The sequence below is a fragment of the Hakea prostrata genome, chromosome 5 (assembly GCF_041222555.1).
Source record: "Hakea prostrata isolate BN-2017 chromosome 5, UWA_Hpros_2, whole genome shotgun sequence".
NCBI lineage: Eukaryota > Viridiplantae > Streptophyta > Magnoliopsida > Proteales > Proteaceae > Hakea > Hakea prostrata.
Window position 1 is genome coordinate 934,471 of NC_142604.1, and position 27,610 is coordinate 962,080.

A 27,610-nucleotide genomic window follows, 5' to 3' on the forward strand; every position below is an offset into this window, starting at 1 on the left:
CATGGACCCATTGATGAGTATAAAAAGGTGATCGCTCAATTGGGATTATCTCTTGGGGTACTACAGGTTGAAGGTACATTGGCATGCTATCCTTCCACCAACAAGAGCAAGAGGTTCTCGCTGCTCTGTGAAACCAGCCTGACACGTTACCCTCCATCCCACATGTCCAAACTCATCATACACGTATCTAGGGAAACCCTCTTGGAATTTCATATGATTCATCCTCTTCTATAACATGGACCCATTGATGAATTTAGAAAGGTGATTGTTCAATTGGGATCATCTCCTGAAGTACTATGGATTGAAGGTACATTGGCTTGTTATTCGTAGCGGGAGGTTCTTACTGCTTTGTGAAATCAGCCTGATGCATTATCCTCCATTCCACATGTCCAAACTCCTCATACACGTATCTAGAAAAACCCTCCTTGAATTTCACATGATTCATTCTCTTCTATAACATGAGTCCATTGATGAGTATAAAAAGGTTATCGTTTAGTTGGGATCATCTCTTGGGGTACTACGGGTTGAAGATACATTGGCTTGTTATCCTTCCACCGTCAAGAGTGGGAGGTACTCGCTCCTCTGTGAAACCAGCTTAACGCCTTCCATCCACTTTAGGAACCATGAAATTTAGGCTTTTGCCCAAGCCACATAGCTCAACTCCTGACTTGGACCGAACAAACCAATTTTAGCACCTGCAAACCCGACCTAACAAGGGTTGAGCCAACATTCAATCACTTTGATACCCCGCTTGGTTACAAGCTCACATTACAGAGCTCGGCAATTGATGATTGTAAAGCTTAGATCTATACAAAGGCAAACATTTTGAAAGTTTTTTGATGTGGGACTGAAGAGCAAAGCATAGGAATTAGAAATTACTTTTTAAATGTTGACTAAAGAGCAAAGCATGGAAGATGATTATTTTATCTTTAGAATTACCTTCTAAATCATGACTCTCAGACATAAATATTTTATTCTCTCTTGTTGAATAAATGAATTCATTGACCAATAGGGGGGGGGTAAAGAGGGGATGTGGAGAGAAAAGGGAAGCCCACTCAAACAAAGAAGATACAGGCTCAACAAAAGGCACTGAGCTTCCCTTGCAACCTTCATGGAAAGGAAAATCGGAAAACTGGGTAAAATACTTTATTTTTCCTCTCTCTTCTTTTTCTTCTTCTTTGTTAGAGATTTGAAATCATCAAGGAAATATCCATAGCTTAAAATGTCATTTGGTAATACAATTCCTTCTCTTACAACCATCGTGGTCCAAGACATACAAAAGGGTAGGGGTTTCAATCACAAAGCCCTCAAGGATGTCCTTGTCGCACAATGAGGAGAGGTCCATATTACTTAAAGATAGGTTGCCCACATTCAGAGGAGATGGGTGGACAAGACATGATGGGGTTAGCTAGGCTCTTAAGAAAAATTGGTGATCCCTAGTTCGGAAGGTCAAAAACAGAAGATGAAGGGGAAGAAGAGAACGACTGAGGGAGGGAAACGTAGGAAGGAGTAAGGTGGGCCAGATGTCTAGGGAGAAATATGGGCTTGGGTTGGAGGGATTAGAAACGGCTTAGGTGAAGTGGGCAAAGGGAGTGAGGATTTTGGCCCACTGAAGAGGGAATCCTGTCTATGATAGTAGGGGCTTGGTTAGGTTGAGACAAAGTTTGGCATTGGGTTAGAGGTTGCGAGTGGGCTCAGGTGACAAGGAAGGAGGGGGATTAAGAGAGGGTGGGCAATTACTGATGAGGCTTAGGGAAGTGGTTGTGATGTTTAAGGGATGGAAGGAGGGGGCCCCCATTAGGGAGAGAGAACTGGATAATTCTTGAGTTAGAAGGGGGGGGGGGACCAATTGAGGAGATCAAGTGGTAGAGTAAGTGATTTGGAGGGATAGAGATAGGATCTTGATGAAGCAAGGAGGTAGGGTGTAGTGGTGGTCAGTAAACTGTTTATCACAAAAGAGGTACACAAGCAAGGGAGGAGTGAGCATATAGGACTGGGACCCAGGATAGAAGGCTAGGAAGCATTACAAGAGCTAGTCGTAAAGGTTAACTTAGGCAAGAGAGTTTCCATATTAGGCATGAAGGAGGAATGAGGGATAGCTTTAATGAAAGAAGGGTTTTCCCCACTTGGTAAGGCTAGAGCACAACGATAGTATTGGCAACGACAATACTATCGATTATGTAGTAGGGTTTTGAAATTCCAAGGAGGCATCAAGACAGTGCCTAGCATTGATGTAGTGGCAACAACATTGTTGAGGCAAAAGGCGATAGCAAGGAGCCTTCAAGCCTAATAGTGGGGATAACAGTTGCAAAGGAGGGATTTGATATCTTACCAATGACGATTGCGATGTTTGATGGTGCAAGCGTCAATTTGAAGCTTTTAGAATATGTATGGAATTAACCATGGTTATAGGGCTAGAGAGGGTGTGAAATTAATAATTGCAACATCTGTAGCTAAAACGCAGGTATCAAGTCAAATGGAGGGGTGGCCTCTTTCTACATGTCATTAATTAAGAAGAGATGCATAAAAGGTGTATATCACTGTTGAGTATAAAAAAGGTGATTGTCTGTTTGGGACATCTCTTGGGGCACCATGGGTTGAAGGTACCATCGATTTGTTATCCTTCCACCGTCAAGAGCGAGAGGTTTTCACTGCTCTGTGAAGCCAGCCTGATGCATTACCCTCCACTTTAGGAACCATGAAGCCTAAGCCTTCGCCCAAGCTACAAAGCTTGACTCCCAACTTGGATTGGGCAAACCGGTTGTCGCACCTAGCAACCCGACCCAACAAGAATTGAACCAGCATTCAATCACCTAAATGCCCCACTTGGTTACAAGCTCACGTTACCAAGCTCGGCAATTGATAATTGTAAAACTTAGATTTTTTAAATGGCAAACATTTTGGGTGTTCTTCGATGTGGGACTAAAAAGCAAAGCATGTGAATTGGAAATTATCTTCTAAATGATGACCTTATAACATGAATGTTTTACTCTCTTTTTTAATGACTCTTTTAAATGATGACTCAGGAAATGAATATTTTATTCTTTACTCGATGGACTTAAAGTTATTTCTAAACAATAGCCATTTTTTCTGTTCATGATTGTCTAGATATTTTTTTATGCTTTTAATTTAGCCTTCCCCATGAACTTTATCAAAAGGTTTCTGATCTTCTTTTTCTTATCCAGTTGTATCTTCTTCCTTTTCTGTATTTCCAATTCATGATTGTTAAAGTTCTTTTTTCCTTTTTGACTTTGCCATGAACTCTTAAGAAGGTTTTTTCTTTTTCTTTTTCTTTTCCAATAAAAATATACTTTGTGTTTTAGATACAGTATAGCTTAAAACTTTCTTTTTTTCATACGTTTTCATCACATATTTAGGAGGAATCTACCTATGAGTTTTTTTAGTTTATTTTATATCGTTTATAATTCTCTTTATTCCATACCCATTTGTTCCTCTTCCCATATATGAAATACCAATATTTGCCCTTAACCCCTAATTTTTGAAAATTTTCTAGGGAGACCCCTCTGACCCTCTTTTCATATGTGAAATACTAACACTTGCCCCCCTTCTCCTCCTGCCCTGGATTTTTAAAAATTTCCCTTAAGAGACCTTTCAGGCCCACTTTCCATGTATAAAATACAAACACTTGACCCTTTTTGCATGTGGTTACATTATCTAGCTCCCAATATTAAATCCTGACTCTGCCCCTAATCTCAAAGGTAGACTCTCTTTTTAAATGTATGGTGGAGAAATGTGAAAGAATGGCAATCCTCTACCTCGAGGGGAAGAGGATCCCGACTTGTCTGTCCCCAGTCTTAACCCATAGTAAGATAATGTTGCAAGGCATGATCCACTTTATCAATGTTCAGTGATAAATTTTCTCTTGAATGTGATGAAAAAGTGTAGGGAAAACACAATCCTCTATCCTTCAAGATAGAGAATCTAGACTCGAGACAGACCTGGTCCTCCATGGGTTGTAGGACCCATCTTTGGTATATGCGGCCAAAGAACGATTTGGGTATGTTCCCTACTGTCAAAGCTCCTCACACATTGTGACCTTCGAAATTGGGAAACCCTCTTTCCAAATCTCATGTGATTCCATCCCCTCTTCCTTCTACTCTTCCTACAGACTGATTCAAGATTTTGAGATCAAATGAATTGGTTAAGAAACAAAAGAGTGGCAATTCATTATATAACATCAGACCAAGAAGAGGTCAGGATAGATTTGAAACTGATTGAGTTGCTAGATTATGAAAAGTTTGATTGGAACTATTCAATTCAATAAATTGGTAACGTACAACATTTTCAGATTCTCCCTGAATTACATTGGATAAGGAGCTTTTGGATTCTTCATTCCTTCTCCAAAAACTTCCGAAAGCAAACTCTCCTTGCTGGCACAAATCTCCCAGAACCTTGTCAATTTCAGAAAGAGTGAGCTCACAACTTTGATCAGAATTGAAAGGAAACCCTCTGGTCCGAACTGTCAAAAGATCTCCTTGGAGACTCAACACTTCAGATATGTATGAAACTCCATCTCTCCCCTGAATCTTCTCTCCTTTCTTTCTCTTTCCAATTGTCTTTAGAGCAAATCTTTTAGAGATTACCACCAATTTGTAAGGAAGTCTGAGCAGAAGAAAGATGATCTGAAGGATGAAACAGGGGCAACAACAAGAGATGACAATGCAGTCAGCAGCAAGCATGTTTGGATCCTCCATGATTCAACTGGGATTTTTGGTGGAGAACAGAGGAAGATGGTTAATAGAAGTTGTTTCTTGTACAGGGATTATTCCTTTCTTCTCTGTAGAGGATTTGGGAAGTGTGAAGCAAGAACAATCTTGGTATTGCTTGCACTATTACATTACCCCAAAATCTGAAATCTATCTTTAAAGCTAACAAATAAGTTTTCATAATGTTGTCCAATCCTTTATGATGAAAAGAAATGAAAAAGAAAAGAAAAAAAAATTATATATGCACCCCTAGATTTGCAAATTATTACAAAAATTATGAATGTCTACATGTTACTAATCCCATTAGGCCATTACTTTAATACGGAAAAAGACATATTTACCCTTGCTAAATTTTCTGACATATGAGTTAAAAAATGAAGATATATTTAAAAGTAAGTGATGGTTGATCTTCACCCTTTCTTTTACTGTTTTTCTTTTTCCTTGAAAAATTAAAATTGGCTTGAGGCTAAACTAGGATAGCTTGGGAATTTAAAAAATTAATAGATACTGACTCACCATTTAAAACTCATTATTCTAACAGCAAGGATGCATTTGATATACAATTTGAAACATAAGAGGTGTAAGCAGTATAGACATAATGGAACTAATTTTAGTAAGATGTAAACATAATAGTTCAAGATTACGATGAAATTTTAGGAAAAAGGTATAAAGATTACCTTGCATACTCCCTTATATTCATCCATCTTGCTCGTTCCTGTTCATTCTTTCCCTTCATTCATATTTAGTCCCCTTTTTTATTTTGGGGGGAAGGGGGGAAGAGGTGGGGGATGAGAAGACGAATTATATTAATAAACCGTGACAAAACATATGACAGAGCTACACCAAGCTGAATGTGGATCATCGCTGTGCTCCCTGACGGTTTTTCCACCACAAAAATGGTGGGGCCCACAAAGAAGAAAAAAAACTCCCTCCCCTCTTTTTTGTGGTGGGGGGGTCGCTGATCCGGACTCCACCAAGCACACCAGTAAGGGGTAAAGCTATCATTTCATAGAGGATGGGAGACAATTTAGCTTTTCGATTCCAAGGAAATTAAGATCTCTATTAAATGATTTATTCAAACCCAGCTCTGGATTCCCTGGAGTTTATGAGTTGGTTTCCTCAAAAAGCTTATCCCTTAATTCCTTAATTCCCTAACAAGTAGAAGTCTCTCTCTCGGTGACGGGGCTTCCTCCCCCTTCTCCATTTCATCTTCTGAAAATTTTCTAAAATAACATTTTTTTTTTTCTCTTTTCATGTGTAAAACATCAGTACTTGGTCATTTAAATTAGAAAAAAAATATCATCAATAATTAATTTTTAAGGTATTGAAATAAATTCATAGAAATGAAAAAACACAATTTACCACAACCATGATTGAAGAACAGAAGAATTTTGTATTCATTATTCAAACCAACCCCCAACCCCCTTCTCCCCTTCTCCCCCTCTCATGTCAAATCATGGCTCTATCTCTATCTCCAAAGGACATTTCTGGGCACTAGTTGATCAAGTTTGAAGTTGTACATTAATTAACTCACTATTTGCAAAACACAAACGATACCAATTTAGAAAGCCTAGCATTACTAAGGAGAGGGCCTTGGTGGCTTTCTTGATCTTCTTGGTGTCGTCCTCTTGACAACAAGCCATGGATCTTCAACTCATTCTCAAGATCAATTACCTCTTCTAATCTCTTCACAACCCTATCAAAGCACAGGTATCTACCACAGGCTCCAAAATCCATGGCTTCATAAACATCAACGTGTGCCTTCGCCACAGTATTAACATCTACAGTTGCCAACATGCCTCTGTCAACCATCATTTCTCCCCCTGCACACATGATCACCTAACTAGTTGTAACTTCATGACCTAGATTAGAATAAAAGTTGAATATATCTTTAATATCTATTTTCAGGAATTCTATATATAGTTGAAGACCTTTTTGTGTGTTTCATATTATACCTTTAAGATAGGGTAGAGAACTTTCGAGGTGAGCATTTGGAAAGACGGGAGCCATGAGAAGACCTGGGCAAATGGTGGCAAGATTAACTTTCATTCCTTTGGACTTGTTCCAAGCAACCTTCTCTGCTGTAGTCTTACCCAAGGCAAGCCAAAGCTGTTCATGATCAAAACAGAAATAGACAATAAATTAATCAGCTTCACTAACACAATTACAAATTATCATTCTTCAATATCTCCAGACGGTTCAACCAAGTAGGGATACTCTCATGCCATGCCATGCCTGTAAATCGATCGTTCGGGGATTCTCTACTCTTCTCCACCACCACTTATTTAAGAGGAGAATTTATCTTTGAGTACCAGCACCTCTTGAATAGATAATAATGGGACATCTACACTTATTTAAGAACCAGACTTGACTGAACTGAATTTACTTACAAGAAAAAAATTAGAAAACAAGTGAAAACCTTGTTGTCTCGACAGAATTCTTCGTTGCTCCAACAGCTCTCGTTGATGACTTGAGTATCAACATTACCTTCTTGCCAAATACAAGCAAGTAGAGATGAAGTAAAGATGCATCGCTTAACACATGCAGCTCTACCACATGCCTCAATTACATTCCTTGACGCCTCTGCCTCCATAAATGCCTTTATTTCCTATTTTTTTTAAAGTGAACAAAGGTGGAAATATTTCAAAATAATATAAAGATTTTATGTGATTTAAACACCCATGCAATGTGTTATATTCATGGGCAAAGAAGAATTTTCATTAGTTAGGGAGAAGATTTCTATGAAAATCTCTCAATCAATAGCCAAAAAGGCATCACACCAAATTCTCACCTAAAATCATAATGCAAAAACTCACTAACTCACAATGACTCTATAAAAACACATAAGGTACATACTTATACAGTTTCAATTTAGTAAATACATGAACCTATTGAGTACACTTCGAGGGTGCCTCATCTCGTGAATGAATCTTTTAATTAGATGTTAGCATGAAATTAGCAAATTAATTAAGACCAATTTAGTATTAATGGTTCCCAGAGATGGACAGAGCTTCACGGCTTCGTATGTGTCAAAATCTTGACCACTCATTTCATTTTTATTTTTTTTAACACTTTTTCAATCATACCTAGCTACTTGTAACCAAAGAAAAAGAATCAAAATGAGTGGTCGAAATTTCAACCTTGATCACTCGGATCAGTCGTGGCCATACGCAACTCAATGTTGCCCATTAAATGTGCAACAGTACTGAAGTTGATCCCTTAAGAGATTGGACTCATACCCATGTGGATGTTTGAAGCAATGGCAGTTCGACTTCAGTCTTACGCATTTAATATGCAGCGTTGTGCTGCCTACAGTCGAGTCTATCTCACTTTCACCCACTTGCGAAATGGACAATCAAGATTTTGATTTCTCGACCATAGGTAGCAGGCGCTGCACATTTAATGTGCAGCACCCAAGTCCAAGTCAAGCAATAGATCCCATATTGAATTGGTCCCACACCCATGTGGGGTACCTTACCTAGTTATCTAGATTGATCCCCATATTCAAATCCTTTGCATCCGAGTAGGGGGAAAGGAATTTGAATCCTCCACTTTCATTGCTCTCTTATGCTCAACTTTATTGTCTCATGACCCATCTGTCACAAGGCCAACTATTGGAGTGCGGATCATTTCCCTGACAGGATGGCGTTACAACCACAAATTATGTGGGGCCCACAAGCAAAAAGTAATAAATAAGCAGACAGACCATGTGTCGTCCATCCAGAGGCATTCTCGGTCTCTCTGTTATTAACTATTCATGGTCATACCGATGGAAGGATAGTAGAGTGGTTGAGAATCTCACCTCTCAGTAAAGAAATTGTGGGTTCAATCTTACCGGCAGCATATGTAATATCCCCATTTCTAATTTTCCTATATATATAAAGCACCTTTGTTACCCAAAAAATAAAAGCTATTCATGGTCCTGGTCCGGGGGGGGGGGGGTGGAGATCCAACGACAGATCTCATCCAGTACTCTCTCTGCCAAAACCTGTTATTAGCTATTGAGTACACTTCGAGGCTGCCTCATCTCATGAATGAATCTTTTAATTAGATGTTAACATGAAATTAACAAATTAATTAAGACCAATTTAGTCTTAATGGTTCCCAGAGATGGACAGAGCTTCACGGCTTCGTATGGTGTCAAAATCTTGACCACTCATTTCATTTTTATTTTTTTTAACACTTTTTCAATCATACCTAGCTACTTGTAACCAAAGAAAAAGAATCAAAATGAGTGGTCGAAATTTCAACCTTGATCAGTCGTGGCCATACGCAACTCAATGTTGCTCATTAAATGTGCAACAGTACTGAAGTTGATCCCCTAAGAGATTGGACTCATACCCATGTGGATGTTTGAAGCAATGGCAGTTCGACTTCAGTGTTACGCATTTAATATGCAGCATTGTGCTGCCTACAGTCGAGTCTATCTCACTTTCACCCACTTGCGAAATGGACAATCAAGATTTTGATCTCTCGACCATAGGTAGCAGGCGCTCCACATTTAATGTGCAGCACCCAAGTCCAAGTCAAGCAATAGATCCCATATTGAATTGGTCCCACACCCATGTGGGGTACCTTACCCAGTTATCTAGATTGATCCCCATATCCAAATCCTTTGCATCCGAGTAGGGGGAAAGGAATTTGAATCCTCCACTTTCATTGTTCTCTTATGCTCAACTTTATTGTCTCATGACCCATCTGTCACAAGGCCAACTATTGGAGTGCGGATCATTTCCCTGACAGGATGGCGTTACAACCACAAATTATGTGGGGCCCACAAGCAAAAAGTAATAAATAAGCAGACAGACCATGTGTCGTCCATCCAAAGGCATTCTCGGTCTCTCAGTTATTACCTATTCATGGTCATGCCGATGGAAGGATAGTGGAGTGGTTGAGAACCTCACCTCTCAGTAAAGAAATTGTGGGTTCAATCCTTACCGGCAGCATATGTAATATCCCCATTTATAATTTCCCTATATATATAAAGCCCCTTTGTTACCCAAAAAATAAAAGCTATTCATGGTCATGGGGGTGGTGGAGATCCAACGGCAGATCTCATCCAGTACTCTCTCTGCCAAAACCTGTTATTAGCTAAGCTAGGTATTCAAAGAAAGTAACGAATGGAGGAGAGTTCTTGACTAACCGTATAACCAGAGACACCGTGAGGATCAAAAGAAGATGAAGTGTGGAAGATGACATCACAACCAGTGAAGGCTCTGCTAAGACCATCCACATCTCCAAACTTCGCCACCACCATGCACTCCAAACCCATCACCACCTCCTTCTCCTCCTGCTGCTCTCCCATGTCTCCTTTCAACTTCATCATCACCTCCTCCAGTTCACCTGTTCGTCATCATAACCAATATCACACGATCATCTATCTCTGCAACCTACACTGCAATTAATTAATAATTCAAGAATATGCAAAAGCCCAAGAGACGAGAGACAAAGAGAAACCAGGGTTTTCTAGAACGAGTCGAACGAGGTAGCCACGAGTCAAGAGATGGTTAAGTATGTGAGAACCCAAATAGGAATTCCCACCGGTGAGACAAACCAGCTTCCTCTCACTCCCCTTCATATTCCACCTTAAACCATTGAAGTTCCTCAATGACTTCCCTTTCCCACAAAGAGAAGAAGGCGTTGATGTCGCCTGAGGCTTTGATTCCACCACCTCACCTCTGCAACCCTCCATCCCCCTCCAGCAGCTTCTCTCTCTCTCTCTCTCTCTCTCCTCTCACTCACACTCACACAAACCTTAATTTCAAGCTCACTGAGTTTGGGAGACGTAGAAGAGCGGATAGAAATGTGGTTTGAAGACTGCCATTCATTCATTATATAGTAAACAAACACGTCCACACTGGCACGGCACATTTCTCCATCTTTCTTCATTGTGATTTGTGAGTGAGATATCCGTCTCCTATCAGATCAAGTCTCTGTCTTGCATGGGCTGTTCATTTCGCTATCATTTACTCTGCTTGTGAGTGATTATGTTACGTGTTTAGCGCTCAGCCTAGTAGTCCCGACATTGTCCACACTACCAAGAGGACAGATCTAGTCCCATCACTACCGAATTAGATCTCAAATTAGTGGCCAATGAATTCATGAATTGTAGAATTAAGTATGTGACAAATTCTAATTCGGTCAGAATAAATTTAATGAGTGTTCTTAGATTAGGAATTATATATGATTGAATGTTATAAGTTATTTGATGTGACTTATAAATAAATTTTAACTATATGACGACACAATGTTCGGGACACATGGTACACATCTAGAACGAAATGAATGGTTCATTTCTTTGTCAGAATTGGACCTAGACCTAATATTAGTTTTGAGTTAGGTTTGAGATGTAGATGAATAGAGAGAAACGTGGTTTAAAGCCTGCCATTCAAATAGTTGTGATTGTTCATCTATTGTTCATTTTGCCATCATTTATTCTGTTCGTGTGTTATGTTATGTGTTAACCACCAAAAAGATAAAAGAGTAATGTTACGTGTTTAGGGCTCAATCTAGTAGTCAGGACAACATCCACATTACCTAGAGGATAGTCCCATCACTGAATTTGGATCTCAATTAATTGCCCAATGAATTATAACAATATTCACTTATCTGACATATTTTAATTTGTATGATATATCTAATGAGTGTTTTTGAATTAAAATATATATATATATATATATATATATATATATATATATATATTTTTGATTGAATCTTATAAGTCAGTCATTAGATACTTATTGAGAAATTTCTTCCAGAGAAATAACATAAGTCTATTATTCAATGTGGACAAGATTGGAAGATGAGCATAAATCCACCAACGATTGATTAGAAATTGACATTCTTTTGAGCCCAAAATTGAAAAGGACTTCTTGAGTAAGAGATTGACACAACATTGGAACTCCTAGGAATATAGGAGGCGAAAATAAAGGAGTCTAAATCCGCTAACTATACTGAATAAGACTGTGATGGAAGTTAAGGAGTCTAGATCCTTTACGTTCTGTCATTCCAGCCACTAGATGGACACCATATATGACAGTTAAATTTTAGTGGTTGATTTTGAGCTTGTGCTCAATAAATCACTTTTAAGTAATTCTACAAAATCCCTACTGCAAAGTTTCACAGATCCAAGTTTCAAAGATTGCATAGTTAGACGAAGCCGATTATGTTGAGCTACTCTTTGAAGTTAATTTTATATCCCTACTTCTTGAACAAATGCGGGTTTGGTTTGGTTTGGTTTGGTTTGATTTGGTTCAATTTAATTCATAAAAGCCACATTTGACGTGGGATTTGTTTTACTCATAAAGTGAGTTTTTTGGCACCGGTGCAAAATTGCAAGCAACCTCGGCCCGAAGAACCACTATGGCTATACATAGTTGCATCGCTTCTCTCCTTTCCTCTCTCTTAGTTCATTTTTTTATGATTTAGTGTATTCTCATTCTGAATCTAAGTATGCTAGATTTCTGTTTTCATGAAATGTAACGCAAAATTTCCTGGTTCATAGCAGATTTTTCCCTATCAAATTTAACATTCTCAAGTAGTAGTGATTGAATACCTTTGAATTAACAGATAAAAAAAAAAATTAAAAAAAAAACATTTTTTAAATTACAAAATGTATATTGACGGTGCATTTTGTGTTTGAAATTCAGTTTCACCAGTTTTAATAAGTGGTCAGGAAATCACGCTCAATTGAATCGAAAGTTTTTTTGCATGGCATGTCTTAATATGGGCCCTAGAATCTTGACTACTTGCTTATATGGATAAAATTGCACGGCACTCTATTGATTTTCTTCAAATATTACAAATTACCTCTCTTATGATCAAGCCTTTTGACCGTTAAAGGAGGGTTGTGAATTGTCCAATATGTCCTCTTAAGTGTGTAAAGACCAGAATAGCCCTCAGTTAATTTATCTTCCCTCCATTTACCCTTGTCTTCACAAAGAAGCTTTATCGACAGAGAAGTTCTATCGCATCCTCCTCCACCAATTCCGGCAACCCCCTCCAACTCCAGTAACCCCCCCCCTCCCCCACTGTCCATCGCACCTACTATCCACGCAAACCCTAGGTGCCAACACAAAAAACACCTAATCAAATTAACTGAGATGAAAGTGGGAGTCATACAAAAGAGATTCGATTACAAAATTGTTCTTCCGATTCCAACTCAAGCTGCCGCAATTAAGATGTGGGGAAGCCAGAATCAAGGTCAGATCATTTCGTCATGAATCACCGGATTCCTAATGGTTGAAACCCTCTGCGGACTGGGAGAGAGACATGTAATGAATATAGTTTCTAGATTTCAACTTTCTCTGGCAATCTGCCTCCCATCACTCTAGTTTTGTCTCTAGTTGTCTTGCCATTCTAGTTTCTAAATTTCATATATAATGAAGATATTATGAGATCTGTTTTTCCTATAACTTTTCTTATGTGAAACAACTTATCTTTTTCATTGTGAATTGACGAATTAACAGATTTGTTTGAAGAAGATGATGGGTGCTGCTGTACAGTTTCTTGTTGATTTAGTGGTCGCAAGGATTTCGTTGACAATTAGTTTGGGAATCTTCGCCCTCATTGCTTCAGTTGTCTGTTCTGCTTCTTTTTTGATCAATGTAAAGGATATCTCTGGAGGAAAAATTGGTATTGTTGTAGTGAAAATGTACTTGGAGCTCCCTGGTTCGTTCCTGATCCGGGTTTGGTTCCTGAGACCAAAATAGAGGTGAGAGTGGGCTACCTCTGAGGACGGGAAGTCACCCCCAATGATTAACTCAGTTCAAGTAAGAAAACCAGAGTCTCTCCCTTGAGGAATAAATGTTCAAGGAGATGGAAAAGAGAATCTTCTTCAGGAGTAATTGCAGAAGAGTAATGGCTAGAGTATCCAAGTCTTACCATTGCTCTAGCATAGTGATGATTTATATAGTTGGTCCATACCTAAATAGACAGTGGATGCTTCTTAAACCTATGATGCTCGTCTGATGAGATGAAGGGTGGAGGTGGCTTCTTGGAGAGGCTTGCTCAGCAAGTTGAACCGTGTGATCTTCACAACAACTAGAGATCTTGTTGATGAATCAAGTGGTCAGCACCAGGTTGATCCTGATGTGACACCAACCCACAGTTGGGGGGACAAAATGTGTAGATGTAATGCTCGAGGCAGACTTTGGACGAATGAGAAGCTTCCTCACCAGCAATGAGCATTTAATGATTCTCAGTGCATTTAATGCTGAATAAGATGCTTGTAATTGACGTCTGGATAAGGATACGTCGAATCCTTATCTTGTCTACTTTTGCCGAGAAGTCGCATGAGGACAGTTGTGTATCACTACATTGTCTTCTTTGCAGCTTCTCATTTGATATCTCTTCCAAGAAGTGCCAAGTCTGAGAAGTACCAGATGAATCAACTTGGGCCAGATTTGAACCCTTTGCTTGGTCCAAATGATCTGCTCTGGTTCATTGGCTTGAACCATGATGACTATAATAAGTATTGACTTCTCAAATTGATGTTTGAGTAATCTTGTGGAGAAACCTGATCGTCATAGAAATGAAATTGTGTAGAGAATTATTGGCTTTCTACTTGAACTTTGATATGATTTGAATACCTTGAAACCTGCCATTTTGTGTACAAACATCAAACAACTTTTCCACTGGAAGGGGGAATTGAAGAGCTCACCCTGTTGTCCCCATGACTCATCGATTATATTCTCTCTGTGGGTTCCATAATTATTCAAGTAAATGTGAGCAGATGTCTGCAACATGGCTCTTCCTGGCATTCTTCTTGCAAACTTTGGTTTTTTTGGAGCTCATCACGTTTCTCCCTTGGTTCTCTTTAATCTATCTGTCTACTCTTCACAAGGTATAGTTAGGGAGAGTGGGGGTTCACCAAAGTCGGAGGAGGAGGAGGACAAGGATGGGTGGAGAGGATGAGGATGGGATGGAACTTGATGCTTCTTCTTGAAGGCAAGGATAAATGGAGGGAAAGGAAAATTAACTGAGGGCTATTTTGGTCTTTACGCACTTAAGAGGGCATATTGGACAATTCAAAATCCTCACTTAACGCTCAAAAGGCTTGACCGTTAAGAGGGGTAACTTGCAATATTTGAAGAAGACCAGTAGGGGCACCATGCAGTTTTATCCATATGAGGGGGCAGTCAAGATTTTAGGGCCTATATAATGGGGCACCGTGCAATTTTATCCATATAAGGGGGCAATCAAGATTTTAGGGCCTATATAAAGGGGCGCCATGCAAAAAACTGTTGAATCTAATGAACACTCCAAGATATACCAAGTTTCTTTTTTCTACCAAAAAATAGAAACCTTGGGCAACGAACGATGCTTGTGCCAAATTGAAGTTATGGACATTGTCTTCATGTTCCTTCCATCTGCTCGCTTTGCTTCTTCCATCCTATTGTTGTATGGATACCAATACAAGCATCCCAATACAAGCACATCCTTGATGAGTATTTCTCCATTTGGGGGATTGAAGACATTATAACACAAAGGGGTTTTGAGAAGGTGAATTCAAGACAAAAGGTGCCTCTAGGGTTGAAGAGGAAGGGGTTGATAATCCAACAATTTAGGTATAGTCAGTGTAACTCATCCTGTAATTTAGGTTTTGCTTGGATTTCTCATTAATGGCTACATCTTGTAATTTAGGGATTTCAGTTGGTGAATTTAATTATGAGCACAAAGTTTGTTTTGATTCTTAGTTTGTGGTTCATGATTCAAACTTCAATTTAAAACTTAAGTTATTACTATACTCTTGTGCACTATGTATTGAGTATGATTAAACCACAACATATGGCATCCTTCCAACACCAGGATGAATAGAAACCAAAGATCCCCTGGATGGAGGATTTGGACTCAAAGTGGAGTTGTCCCCTTCTTGCCAATGTTTGGTGAAGCAAACTCTTAGAGACAAGTTGGTTGAGGAAATAGCATGGGGGAGACAAAAAGGCGCAGAAAAAGTAAATTATTTCCAATGAAATTCCAAAGTTGAGTTTGCTACTTTGCTTTGATGTAGCTACCTTCATTGAAAGAGTATGACTACTATATTACACCCTAAATTGAGTCTAGATCCTCCACACATGGAGAGCAAAATTTCAATCCACATAGTTGGATGCTTGACACATGTTCGATCTAAAGAAAGATCCTCTTTTTTAGGAAAATTCCGAAAATGAAAGATTCCAAATCATCTCTCTCATTTACTAAAAAAAAGGATTTTGTTTTTTATTCGGACAATTGTCAACTATCCAACCGTATGGGTTGGAACTTTTCCCCTCCATGTGGATGGAGGATCTAGACTCACTTTTTTTCCCACCTTATCATGCCTTTACTTTTCCCCAGCTCACGTTAAATGAGTCAAATACTTTTAACTATCTTACAAAGGGAGCTCAAGACATCCTAATTACATACATCGAGGAGCCAAAGAGTGCTTTTCTTACAAATGTAAGTTTCCTCTTTACCAAAAATAGAAAACAGTTTATTCCATAATACTTTCTTATAGAAGTGTTCACTTTTCTTCTAGTGGCATTCCATGGAATGTGGATCATCTCCCTTGACGGGGAACACTCTATGCTCCCCCAATGGCTTTACAACCACAAACTATGTGAGCCCACAAGTAAAAAATAAAAAAATATTTAAAAATAAAAAACCATCACCCTAATCCTGTGGGGGCCCCTATAATTTGTGGTCAATAACCGTCGAGATGATCTAGACTCCATTCCATGTTGCCTTGTGATGTGTTATCTCGAAGTTAGAGCCAAACCAGTGGTCCAGTCAAATTGTCACATGGAGGTTAGAAGTTAGAACTTAGTACTTGCTTTTTATTTGTGAAAGAATTTAGCTAACCATCAATACAAATTATTGCAGATAAAATTGTTTAGGGATGCACTGGGGGCCTTTGGTTTAGTTGTTGCTCTACATAACCGACAAAATTATGATCCATGTTAGATGCATGATTACAACTATTATTATTACATTTTACATATAAGTATATAATTATATAAGTAGGATTTTTGTTAAGCATTAAAGTATTAACTTAATTTATTTGTGATAATGTAGTTGAGTGGTGGGTTCTGTATGGGGGTGATGCAAAGAACCTCTAGAGAGTGGCAGTGAAGATCCTCTCCCAGACTTGCTCTGCCTTTGGGTGCGAGAGGAAATGGAGTACATTTGGCATGATTCACTCCCAGAGGAGAAACAGGTTGGGAAGTCAACACCTGAATGACCTCGTGTATTCCCACTACAACATGAGGCTGAAGTTAAAGCATGTCAATTTAAATGTTAGCCGTGAGACGGACAGGGACATCCAGGTCGATGATATCTTTGAGATCATTGCAGATGAACAACATCTCCTCACTGATTGGTTGTTGGACAGGGTGAGCTAGTGTTAGACTAACCTGGAGGTAGACCAAACCCAATCATTGCTTAAGCCGCAGGAGTTGATGTAGATGAGTACATGGCATCTCGAGAGGGGCAGGTAGATGTACAAGCGGCTGCCGCCACTACAGATGAGGATTGGATGGTGCAACCTGGCACGCACGAGGATGATCCAGATTACACCCTTGCTCCCAGTCCTAGTTAGACCTGGAGGGATGATGATGATGATGATGATGATGACGATGGTCTTAGTGGTGGTAGTGGAGTACATGAGCGATTACATGTTCCATTATTAGAGACACAACATCCCCCTAGAGATACACTGGAGAGACTCAGTACACGCATGCCACCTAGGATGACGATCATGGTGGTGAGCTTTATCGTGGTAGTCCTATGAGCTACACTCGGCCAGGGAGGGGGGAGGCTCATGGGGGGAGCAACAACATATGCATGGTTATAGTGACGATACTTGATCGTATGGCTCATACGGCCATTTCGATCCAATGGACAGGTTGTCGGGAGTGATGGGGTCCATGAGCTTGATGGAGTCTATAGGCTCCACATCTGCTTATGATTATGGGGCTTATGGTTATAGTGTCCCTTCCATTTATTGACACGCTAATACATACCTGTCTTCTAGGAGTTCGCACTACCATGGATATAATGATGGATCTTCCATGAGCTTGGGTTCACAGGATGGCAACACGTATAGGGGTTATGATGGTTGGGGTCATCATCATCAGAGTGTCCCCCTTATGCTTCCATTTGGCTTGGAGACAACATACCAATATCCTTTCGATCATACGATGCCAATTGAAGAGCTCCGTTCACGTTACCCCCTGATGGGAGTAGTTTTCCAGCCATAGATGATGCCAATTACAGAGCTTTGGTTTCTTTGTATGTCAACAACCATCAGCATGACATCAGATGTCTTGGAGTGACTTCACAAAAATAATGGAGCGTAAGCTTGAAATTGTAGCATTTGTGCCTTGTACCACACTATCACAAAACACAGAGTTGACGGACCCATCGAGGCATAGTACTTGGTATTGAATATTGATAGGTATGTAGTTGTATACTTGTATTTGTATACTAGTATAGTAGTTTTTTTTTTTTTTTTTAATGATGTTTATCACTCTATTGTCATTGTGCATATTTATGTTAGTTTAATTGTTTAAAATAATGTTATAAAATTACAGTTTTACCAGTATACAATCGGGTATATGCCGATTGAGAACACCAATTTGGGTGGATTTTTAGGCAAAACCAGTCATCCCACTATGTTTATTGACATCAAATTAGGGTAGACACCAAGTTTCAACCCAAATTGACCAAAAATACCCCCCGAAATTGGGGGGCGAAATTTCGCATCTTGGAGTTAAGATAGCTTTTCGATTCCAAGGAAATTAAGATCTCTATTAAATGGTTATTTAAACCCAGCTCTGGCTTTCCTTAATCCTCACATAAATTGAGGAGTCTATGAGTTGGTTTCCTCAACAAGCTTACCCCTTAATTCCCTAACAAGTAGAAGTCTCTCTCTCGCATTGACGGGGCTTCCTCCCCTTCTCCATTTCATCTTCCGAAATTTTTCCAAAATAATTTTTTTTTTTTCTCTTTTCATGTGTAAAACATCAGTACTTGGTCATCTAAATTAGAAAAAAAAATATCATCATCAGTAATTAATTTTTAAGGTATTGAAATAAATTCATAGAAATGAAAACACACAATTTACCACAACCATGATTGAAGAACAGAAGAATTTTGTATTCATTATTCAAACCAACCCCCAACCCCCTACCCCCTTCTCCCCCTCTCATGTCAAATCATGGCTCTATCTCTATCTCCAAAGGACATTTCTGGGCACTAGTTGATCAAGTTTGAAGTTGTACATTAATTAACTCACTATTTGCAAAACACAAACGATACCAATTTAGAAAGCCTAGCATTACTAAGGAGAGGGCCTTGGTGGCTTTCTTGATCTTCTTGGTGTCGTCCTCTTGACAACAAGCCATGGATCTTCAACTCATTCTCAAGATCAATTACCTCTTCTAATCTCTTCACAACCCTATCAAAGCACAGGTATCTACCACAGGCTCCAAAATCCATGGCTTCATAAACATCAACGTGTGCCTTCGCCACAGTATTAACATCTACAGTTGCCAACATGCCTCTGTCAACCATCATTTCTCCCCCTGCACACATGATCACCTAACTAGTTGTAACTTCATGACCTAGATTAGAATAAAAGTTGAATATATCTTTAATATCTATTTTCAGGAATTCTATATATAGTTGAAGACCTTTTTGTGTGTTTCATATTATACCTTTAAGATAGGGTAGAGAACTTTCGAGGTGAGCATTTGGAAAGACGGGAGCCATGAGAAGACCTGGGCAAATGGTGGCAAGATTAACTTTCATTCCTTTGGACTTGTTCCAAGCAACCTTCTCTGCTGTAGTCTTACCCAAGGCAAGCCAAAGCTGTTCATGATCAAAACAGAAATAGACAATAAATTAATCAGCTTCACTAACACAATTACAAATTATCATTCTTCAATATCTCCAGACGGTTCAACCAAGTAGGAATACTCTCATGCCATGCCATGCCTGTAAATCGATCGTTCGGGGATTCTCTACTCTTCTCCACCACCACTTATTTAAGAGGAGAATTTATCTTTGAGTACCAGCCCCTCTTGAATAGATAATAGTGGGACATCTACACTTATTTAAGAACCAGACTTGACTGAACTGAATTTACTTACAAGAAAAAAAATTAGAAAACAAGTGAAAACCTTGTTGTCTCGACAGAATTCTTCGTTGCTCCAACAGCTCTCGTTGATGACTTGAGTATCAACATTACCTTCTTGCCAAATACAAGCAAGTAGAGATGAAGTAAAGATGCATCGCTTAACACATGCAGCTCTACCACATGCCTCAATTACATTCCTTGACGCCTCTGCCTCCATAAATGCCTTTATTTCCTATTTTTTTTAAAATGAACAAAGGTGGAAATATTTCAAAATAATATAAAGATTTTATGTGATTTAAACACCCATGCAATGTGTTATATTCATGGGCAAAGAAGAATTTTCATTAGTTAGGGAGAAGATTTCTATGAAAATCTCTCAATCAATAGCCAAAAGGGCATCACACCAAATTCTCACCTAAAATCATAATGCAAAAACTCACTAACTCACAATGACTCTATAAAAACACATAAGGTACATACTTATACAGTTTCAATTTAGTAAATACATGAACCTATTGAGTACACTTCGAGGGTGCCTCATCTCGTGAATGAATCTTTTAATTAGATGTTAACATGAAATTAGCAAATTAATTAAGACCAATTTAGTATTAATGGTTCCCAGAGATGGACAGAGCTTCACGGCTTCGTATGGTGTCAAAATCTTGACCACTCATTTCATTTTTATTTTTTTAACACTTTTTCAATCATACCTACTTGTAACCAAAGAAAAAGAATCAAAATGAGTGGTCGAAATTTCAACCTTGATCACTCGGATCGATCGTAGCCATACACAACTCAATGTTGCCCATTAAATGTGCAACAATACTGAAGTTGATCCCTTAAGAGATTGGACTCATACCCATGTGGATGTTTGAAGCAATGGCAGTTCGACTTCAGTCTTACGCATTTAATATGCAGCATTGTGCTGCCTACAGTCGAGTCTATCTCACTTTCACCCACTTGCGAAATGGACAATCAAGATTTTGATTTCTCGACCATAGGTAGCAGGCGTTGCACATTTAATGTGCAGCACCCAAGTCCAAGTCAAGCAATAGATCCCATATTGAATTGGTCCCACACCCATGTGGGGTACCTTACCTAGTTATCTAGATTGATCCCCATATTCAAATCCTTTGCATCCGAGTAGGGGGAAAGGAATTTGGATCCTCCACTTTCATTGCTCTTTTATGCTCAACTTTATTGTCTCATGACCCATCTGTCACAAGGCCAACTATTGGAGTGCGGATCATTTCCCTGACAGGATGGCGTTACAACCACAAATTATGTGGGGCCCACAAGCAAAAAGTAATAAATAAGCAGACAGACCATGTGTCGTCCATCCAGAGGCATTCTCGGTCTCTCTGTTATTAACTATTCATGGTCATACCGATGGAAGGATAGTAGAGTGGTTGAGAATCTCACCTCTCAGTAAAGAAATTGTGGGTTCAATCTTACCGGCAGCATATGTAATATCCCCATTTCTAATTTTCCTATATATATAAAGCACCTTTGTTACCCAAAAAATAAAAGCTATTCATGGTCATGGTCGGGGGGGGGGTTGGAGATCCAACGGCAGATCTCATCCAGTACTCTCTGTGCCAAAACCTGTTATTAGCTAAGCTAGGTATTCAAAGAAAGCCTAACGAATGGATGTTTTAATTAGAGTTACTTGACTTAACCATAATAACCAGAGACACCGTGAGGATCAAAAGAAGATGAAGTGTGGAAGATGACATCACAACCAGTGAAGGCTCTGCTAAGACCATCCACATCTCCAAACTTCGCCGGCCTCCCTTCTTTTTTTTTTCTTTTCCTCCCTCTTTCCGGCTCACCACCATTATTGCAACAAGGGGGGGGGGGGGGGGGGGGGGGGGGGGGGGGGCCCCACTCCAAACCCATCACCACCTCCTTCTCCTCCTGCTGCTCTCCCATGTCTCCTTTCAACTTCATCATCACCTCCTCCAGTTCACCTGTTCGTCATCATAACCAATATCACACGATCATCTATCTCTGCAACCCACACTGCAATTAATTAATAATTCAAGAATATGCAAAAGCCCAAGAGACGAGAGACAAAGGAGAAACCAGGGTTTTCTAGAACGAGTCGAACGAGGTAGCCACGAGTCAAGAGATGGTTAAGTATGTGAGAACCCAAATAGGAATTCCCGCCGGTGAGACAAACCAGCTTCCTCTCACTCCCCTTCATATTCCACCTTAAACCATTGAAGTTCCTCAATGACTTCCCTTTCCCACAAAGAGAAGAAGGCGTTGGTGTCGCCTGAGGCTTCGATTCCACCACCTCCTCACCTCTGCAACCCTCCATCCCCCTCCAGCAGCTTCTCTCTCTCTCTCTCTCTCTCACTCACTCACACTCACACAAACCTTAATTTCAAGCTCACTGAGTTTGGGAGACGTAGAAGAGCGGATAGAAATGTGGTTTGAAGACTGCCATTCATTCATTATATAGTAAACACGTCCACACTGGCACGGCACATTTCTCCATCTTTCTTCATTAATGAGTGAGAGATGCGGGTCTCCTATCATATCAAGTCTCTGAAATTGTCAGATTTGCATATCTGCTGTTCATTTCGCTATCATTTACTGTTTGTGAGTTATTATGTTACGTGTTTACGGCTCAGCCCAGTAGTCACGACATTCTCCACACTACCAAGAGGATAGAGTCTCTGAATTTGATCTCAAATTAGTGCCCAATGAATTCATGAATTGTAGAATTATGTAGGTGACATATTCTAATTCGGTCAGAATAAATTTAATGAGTGTTCTTAGATTAGAAATTATATATGACTAAATGTTATAAGTTATTAGGGATTCATTTGGAGATTTCTTCCAAAGAAACAAGTTTATATTTTGATAAGAAAGTCCTCTATTTAAATAGGAATTTCCACCCACCCACCAGTGAGACAAACCAGCTTTCTCTCCTTCGTATTCCACCTTAAACCATTGAAGTTCTTCAATGATTTTTCCTTTTCACAAAGAGAAGAAGGTGATGGTGTCGCCTAAGGCTTCAATTCCACCAACTCATCTCTGCAACCCTTCATTCTCTCTCTCTCTCTCTCTCTCTCTCTCTCTCTCTCTCACGCCTTAATTGTAAGCTCTCTGTGTTAGGTTTGAGATGTAGATGTAGAAGAGCAGATAGAAACGTGGTTTAAAGACTGCCATTCATTCATTTTTATAGTAAACACACTTCAACACCAAACACTAGCACGGCACATTTCCCCATCTTTCGTTATCATGAGATATGCGGGTCTCCTGTCATAATCAAATAGTTGTAATTAATTGTTAATCTGCTGTTCATTTTGCCATCCATCATTTAATCTGTTCGTGAGTTATGTTACGTGTTTACCACAAAACAAAAAAGAAAAAGAAAAAGAGTAATGTTACGTGTTTAGGGCTCAATCTAGTAGTCACGACTCACGACGACATCCACATTACCTAGAGGATAGTCCCATCACTGAATTTGGATCTCAATTAATTAATGCTCCAATGAATTATAACATTCACTTATTGAACATATTTTAATCTCGTATGGATAAATGTCTTTGGATTATTAGAAAATTATATATGATTGAATCTTATTATAAGTCAGTCATTAGATACTTATTGAGAATATTTCCTCCAAAGAAATAACATAAGTCTATTATTCAACATGGACAAGAGTGGAAGATGAACATAAATCCATCAATGATTTGACTAGAAATTGACATTCTGTTGAGCCCAAAACCGAAAAGGTCTTCTGACTAAGCGATCGACTACAACACTGGAACTCCTAGAAATATAAGAGGCGGAAATAAAGGAGTCTAAATCCGCTACACTGAATAAGACTAGTTTTAGTGGCGGAAGTTAAGGCGTCTAGATCTTCTACGTTCTGTCTATCATTCCAGCCACTAGATGGACACACAATATATGACAGTTAAATCTTAGTGGATGGGATGGAGCTTGATGCTTCTTCTTGAAGACAAGGATGAATGGAGGGAAGGAAAATTATAAACTGAGGGCTATTTTGGTTTTTACGCACTTAAGAGGGCATATTGGACAATTCACAACCCTCACTTAACACTCAAAAGGCTTGACCGTTAAGAGGGATAACTACTTGCAATATTTGAAGAAGACCAGTCGGGACGCCGTGCAATTTTATCCATATGTCAAGATTTTAAGGCCCCTATATAAAGGGGTGGCATGCAATTTTATCCATATAAAGGGGCAATCAAGATTTTAGGGCCTACGTATACATAAAGAGGCGGCATGCGAAAACTAGCTCTTGAATCCAATGAACACTCAAAGATATATATACTAGCTAGGTTTCTTTTTTCTACCAAAAAAATAGAAACCCTGGGCAACAAATGATGCATGCTTGTGCCAAATTGAAGTTATGGACATCGTCTAGCTTCGTGTTCCTTCCATCTGCTCGCTCTGCTTCTTCCATCCCATTGTTGTATGGATACCAACTCCTAAAAGCACATCGATCCTTGATGAGCATTTCTCCTCCATTTGGGGGATTAATGAACGCGTTAATTATAGCACAAAGGGGTTTTGAAAAGGTGAATTCAAGACAGAAGGTGCATGCATGCCTCGCATGCCTCTAGGGTTGAAGAGCTAGCTAGGAACGGGTTGAGAATCCAACAATTTATGTATAGTGGTAGGTATAACTCATCATCCTATAATTTAGATTTTGCTTGGATTTCTCATTAATTAATGGCTACATCCTAGAATTTAGGGATTTTAATTAATTAGTAGCTAGGTTAATTCAATTATGAGCACAAAGTTTGCTTTGATACTTAGTTTGTATTTCATGATTCAAACTTATTCAGCTTAAAACTTAAGTTACGACTATTATACTCATCATGTGCACTATGTATCGAGTATGATTAAACCACTATAGATGGCATCTGGGCAACACCTGGAAGAATAGGACGCAGAGATATGATCCCTTGGATGGAGGATTTGGACTCAGAGTAGCACTGGAGTTGTCCCCTTCTCGCCAATGTTTAGTGAAGCAAACTTTTAGAGACGAGTTGGTTAAGGAAATAGCATGGGGCATGGGGCATGGGGCATGGGGCATGGGGGAGACAAAAAGGCACGGGCAGGAAAAGTAAATTATTTCCAATGAAATTCCCAAGTTAAGTTTGCTAGTTTGCTTTGATATATTTAACTAACTTCAATGAAAGAGCATGTCTACTATATTACAGTAGATCCTCCACACGCATGGAGAACAAAAATTTCAATCCATATAATTGGATGCTTAATTAACATGTGTTCGATCTTAAGAAAGATCATCTTTTTAGGAAAATGCCAAAAATGAAAGAATCCAAATCTTCTCTCTCATTTACTAAAGCAAAAAGGATTTTGTTTTTAGTTAGGACAATTGTCAAGTATCCAACCGTATGGGTTGAGCTTTTTTTCTCCATAAAAAAAATGTGGATGGAGGATCTCGACTCACTTTTTTCCTACCTTATCATGCCTTTCTAGCTCACGTTATTTGAGTCAAATACTTTTCACTATCTTACAAAGGGAGCTCAAGACATCCTAATTACTTACATTGAGGAGCCAAAAGAGTGCTTTTCTTACAAATGTAGGTTCCCTCTTTACCAAAAACAAAAAACAGTTTATTCTGTAATACTTTCCTATAAAAGTGTTCATTTTCTTCTAGTGGCATTCCATGGAATGTGGATCATCTCCCTTGACGGAGAACACACTGTGCTACTCTGACGGCTTTACAACCTCAAACTATGTGGACCCACAAGTGAAAAATAACAAAACATTTGGAAAGAAAAAATTCACCCTAATCCTGTGGGTCCCACCTGTAATTTGTGGTCAATAGTTGTCGGGGAACACAGAGAGCTTCCCTCTAGGAGAAATGATCTAGACTCCATTCCATGTTGCCTTGTGATGTGATGTCATTTATTTTGCCAATAGCTTAAGAAACTAGTAGAAAATGTTTTTTTTTTTTTTTTAAATTTTTTTTTAAGGGGTAGAAAATGTTAGTTTTCTTCTCAAGTTTAGATCTTCATGCAACTCTTATTTATGCCTAAATTATATTATTCCACTTATTTGCAATTTTGTTGTTTTTCCCCCATCAAGAGAGAAAGAGATGGATTATGATTTGTCATCCATATATTTTTTTGGACTCTAAATCTTTTATCTACATGAAAATAAAAAAATAAAAAAATTAACCAATATGGTTCGATCCTTGACACGTGTCATATCTCTAAGAAAAAATCTTTTGTTTTTAGTAAATTAACAATTAGACATATGCTAAGAATCCATCTATGTGGATTAAAAGGATCCAGGTCCTCTGTAATTCCTTTCCCTATAATTCTCTCCTAGGATTATGCCATGTAGCATTAAGTAATCCAACGGTCACCCAATTCAAACTAGAGTTTAAATAAAATTCAAATTTAGTTTGAATTGGGTAACCGTTGGATTACTTAATGCCACATGGCACAATTGTAGGAGGGAATTGTAGAGAAAAGAATTACAGAGGATGTGAATCCCGGTTAAAAAAAATTCTCTCTATGTGGGTAGAGGATTTGAATTCTACTTTTCTGTTAGAGTAATAATAGGAAGATACCCCAAAAATACCAGCTCTATTCATTGACAGCCCAACATAAATTTCATAAGTACAAACATCCCAATAGTAGAGATGTTGTAGTTAGTTATGGAGTTTTCTCTTCTACCCTGCAAAGAAAGCTAGGGTTTTCTTCTCTCGCTTGTGGTTAGACGTTTCTCAAAGTGATTTCATCAGTAAATCTACTGTTTCTTTCTCCACTATTTTGGAACAGCATACACTATTAGCCATTTCCAGGCCACAATTTCTACCTCCTTATTGAGTTCTGCAGTTGGGATGGTTTTTTTTGTCTCCACTAAACTTTCTCTCTCTTCCATTTCTTCTTAACTTTCTCCATTTTACTTCTTCATTTTCATTACTTTATTATATAGCTTATTTTTGTCGATGATTGGTTTCTTTATAACTTATTTATTTCCTCTACAAGTTACATTTGAGATCCTCTTGTCTTCTTCTTGCGATGTAGGTTCTGTTAATATTTTTCTTTCTTGGTAACAGTATTTTACCAGGATGGCTTCATCAAGCTTGGGTCCACCACCTGAACCTTTTCCTTTTGACTTATCCATTCTGGAAGCTTTATTAGCAAAGCCATCACAAACTAAAAACACAAAGGGTATGGAATGGGGTATGGTGATTATTGGAAAAATCTTCTCATCCAAAAGCTTCACAGGTTCTCTCATAAGTAGTACTACTTGTGCTAAGGCATGGAGTTTGAACAGAGTGTTGCAGGTCAAGCAAATTGGTAGCCATCTTTTCCTTCTACAACTAGCAGATTTGGGGGAAATCATAACAGCTCAACTATGGACCGTGGTTTGAGAAGTTTGAAATATGGGAACATGCTCTATATATATCTTCCTGCAAGCATGCAAACAATGGAAATCACTAGACTCATAGGGGAAAAGACTGGGTCACTTCAAGAGTACAAAATTCCCTAAATCTCTAAGGGATTTTGGAAAACATTTTGCTATTCAGGTGGAGAGGAAAAACCTTGAACCTGTTAAACCTAGAATGAGGTTTCCACATCCTGATAAGGCTTCCTTCAATTTGTTATTTTTGTGGAGTTATTGGTCACCATTCTAGGAAATGTGAGGTTAGGTCTCTTACTGTGAATCCCTCACAAAGGATGAATGTGTTAATATTTGTAATAGCACTTTTGGGGATTGGCTATGTTTAGGAAGCCAGGAG

The 27,610-nt window shown here is 38.9% G+C and overlaps 2 protein-coding genes and 2 non-coding genes across 5 annotated transcripts; all 4 read right to left on the reverse strand.

The window, feature by feature from the left end:
- Positions 1-480: 480 nt before the first annotated feature.
- Positions 481-782, reverse strand: LOC149014272 (signal recognition particle RNA). The gene has a single exon (XR_016173848.1).
- A 1,772-nt stretch (positions 783-2,554) lies between these two features.
- On the reverse strand, positions 2,555-2,857 carry LOC149014273 (signal recognition particle RNA). The gene has a single exon (XR_016173847.1).
- A 3,317-nt stretch (positions 2,858-6,174) lies between these two features.
- On the reverse strand, positions 6,175-10,513 carry LOC149014274 (cinnamoyl-CoA reductase-like SNL6). Of its 2 annotated transcripts, XM_089156919.1 has the most exons (5): positions 10,185-10,513; positions 9,871-10,070; positions 7,147-7,335; positions 6,683-6,836; positions 6,175-6,550 (listed from the first exon to the last, which is right to left on the reverse strand). In XM_089156919.1, the coding sequence occupies exons 1-5, from the start codon at positions 10,417-10,419 to the stop codon at positions 6,261-6,263; spliced, it is 1,068 nt and encodes a 355-aa protein (XP_089013045.1). In that variant the 5' UTR covers positions 10,420-10,513; the 3' UTR covers positions 6,175-6,260. The 2 variants fall into 2 exon arrangements, with proteins under 2 accessions (XP_089013045.1, XP_089013046.1); XM_089156920.1 differs by lacking the exon at positions 7,147-7,335.
- Positions 10,514-18,899: 8,386 nt separating this feature from the next.
- Positions 18,900-22,258, reverse strand: LOC149014275 (cinnamoyl-CoA reductase-like SNL6). The gene is made up of 6 exons (XM_089155230.1): positions 21,928-22,258; positions 21,731-21,812; positions 20,291-20,297; positions 19,886-20,074; positions 19,421-19,574; positions 18,900-19,288 (listed from the first exon to the last, which is right to left on the reverse strand). Exons 1-6 carry the CDS (start codon positions 22,163-22,165, stop codon positions 18,999-19,001), a joined length of 960 nt encoding a protein of 319 aa, XP_089011356.1. The 5' UTR covers positions 22,166-22,258; the 3' UTR covers positions 18,900-18,998.
- Between the last annotated feature and the right edge of the window lie 5,352 nt (positions 22,259-27,610).

Bases quoted from the DNA above. Each gene is read 5' to 3' on its own strand.
- LOC149014275 (XM_089155230.1), bottom strand. From the start codon at position 22,165: ATGGAGGGTTGCAGAGGTGAGGAGGTGGTGGAATCGAAGCCTCAGGCG. The intron at 21,813-21,927 runs GTTTCTCCTTTG...GATGACGAACAG, and splicing joins ACTCGTTCTAGAAAACCCTG to GTGAACTGGAGGAGGTGATG. The intron at 19,289-19,420 runs GTATAATATGAA...TCATGTGTGCAG, and splicing joins TTCTCTACCCTATCTTAAAG to GGGGAGAAATGATGGTTGAC.
- LOC149014274 (XM_089156919.1), bottom strand. From the start codon at position 10,419: ATGGAGGGTTGCAGAGGTGAGGTGGTGGAATCAAAGCCTCAGGCGACA. The intron at 10,071-10,184 runs GTTTCTCTTTGT...GATGACGAACAG, and splicing joins ACTCGTTCTAGAAAACCCTG to GTGAACTGGAGGAGGTGATG. The intron at 6,837-7,146 runs GTTTTCACTTGT...GATCATGAACAG, and splicing joins AATTCTGTCGAGACAACAAG to CTTTGGCTTGCCTTGGGTAA.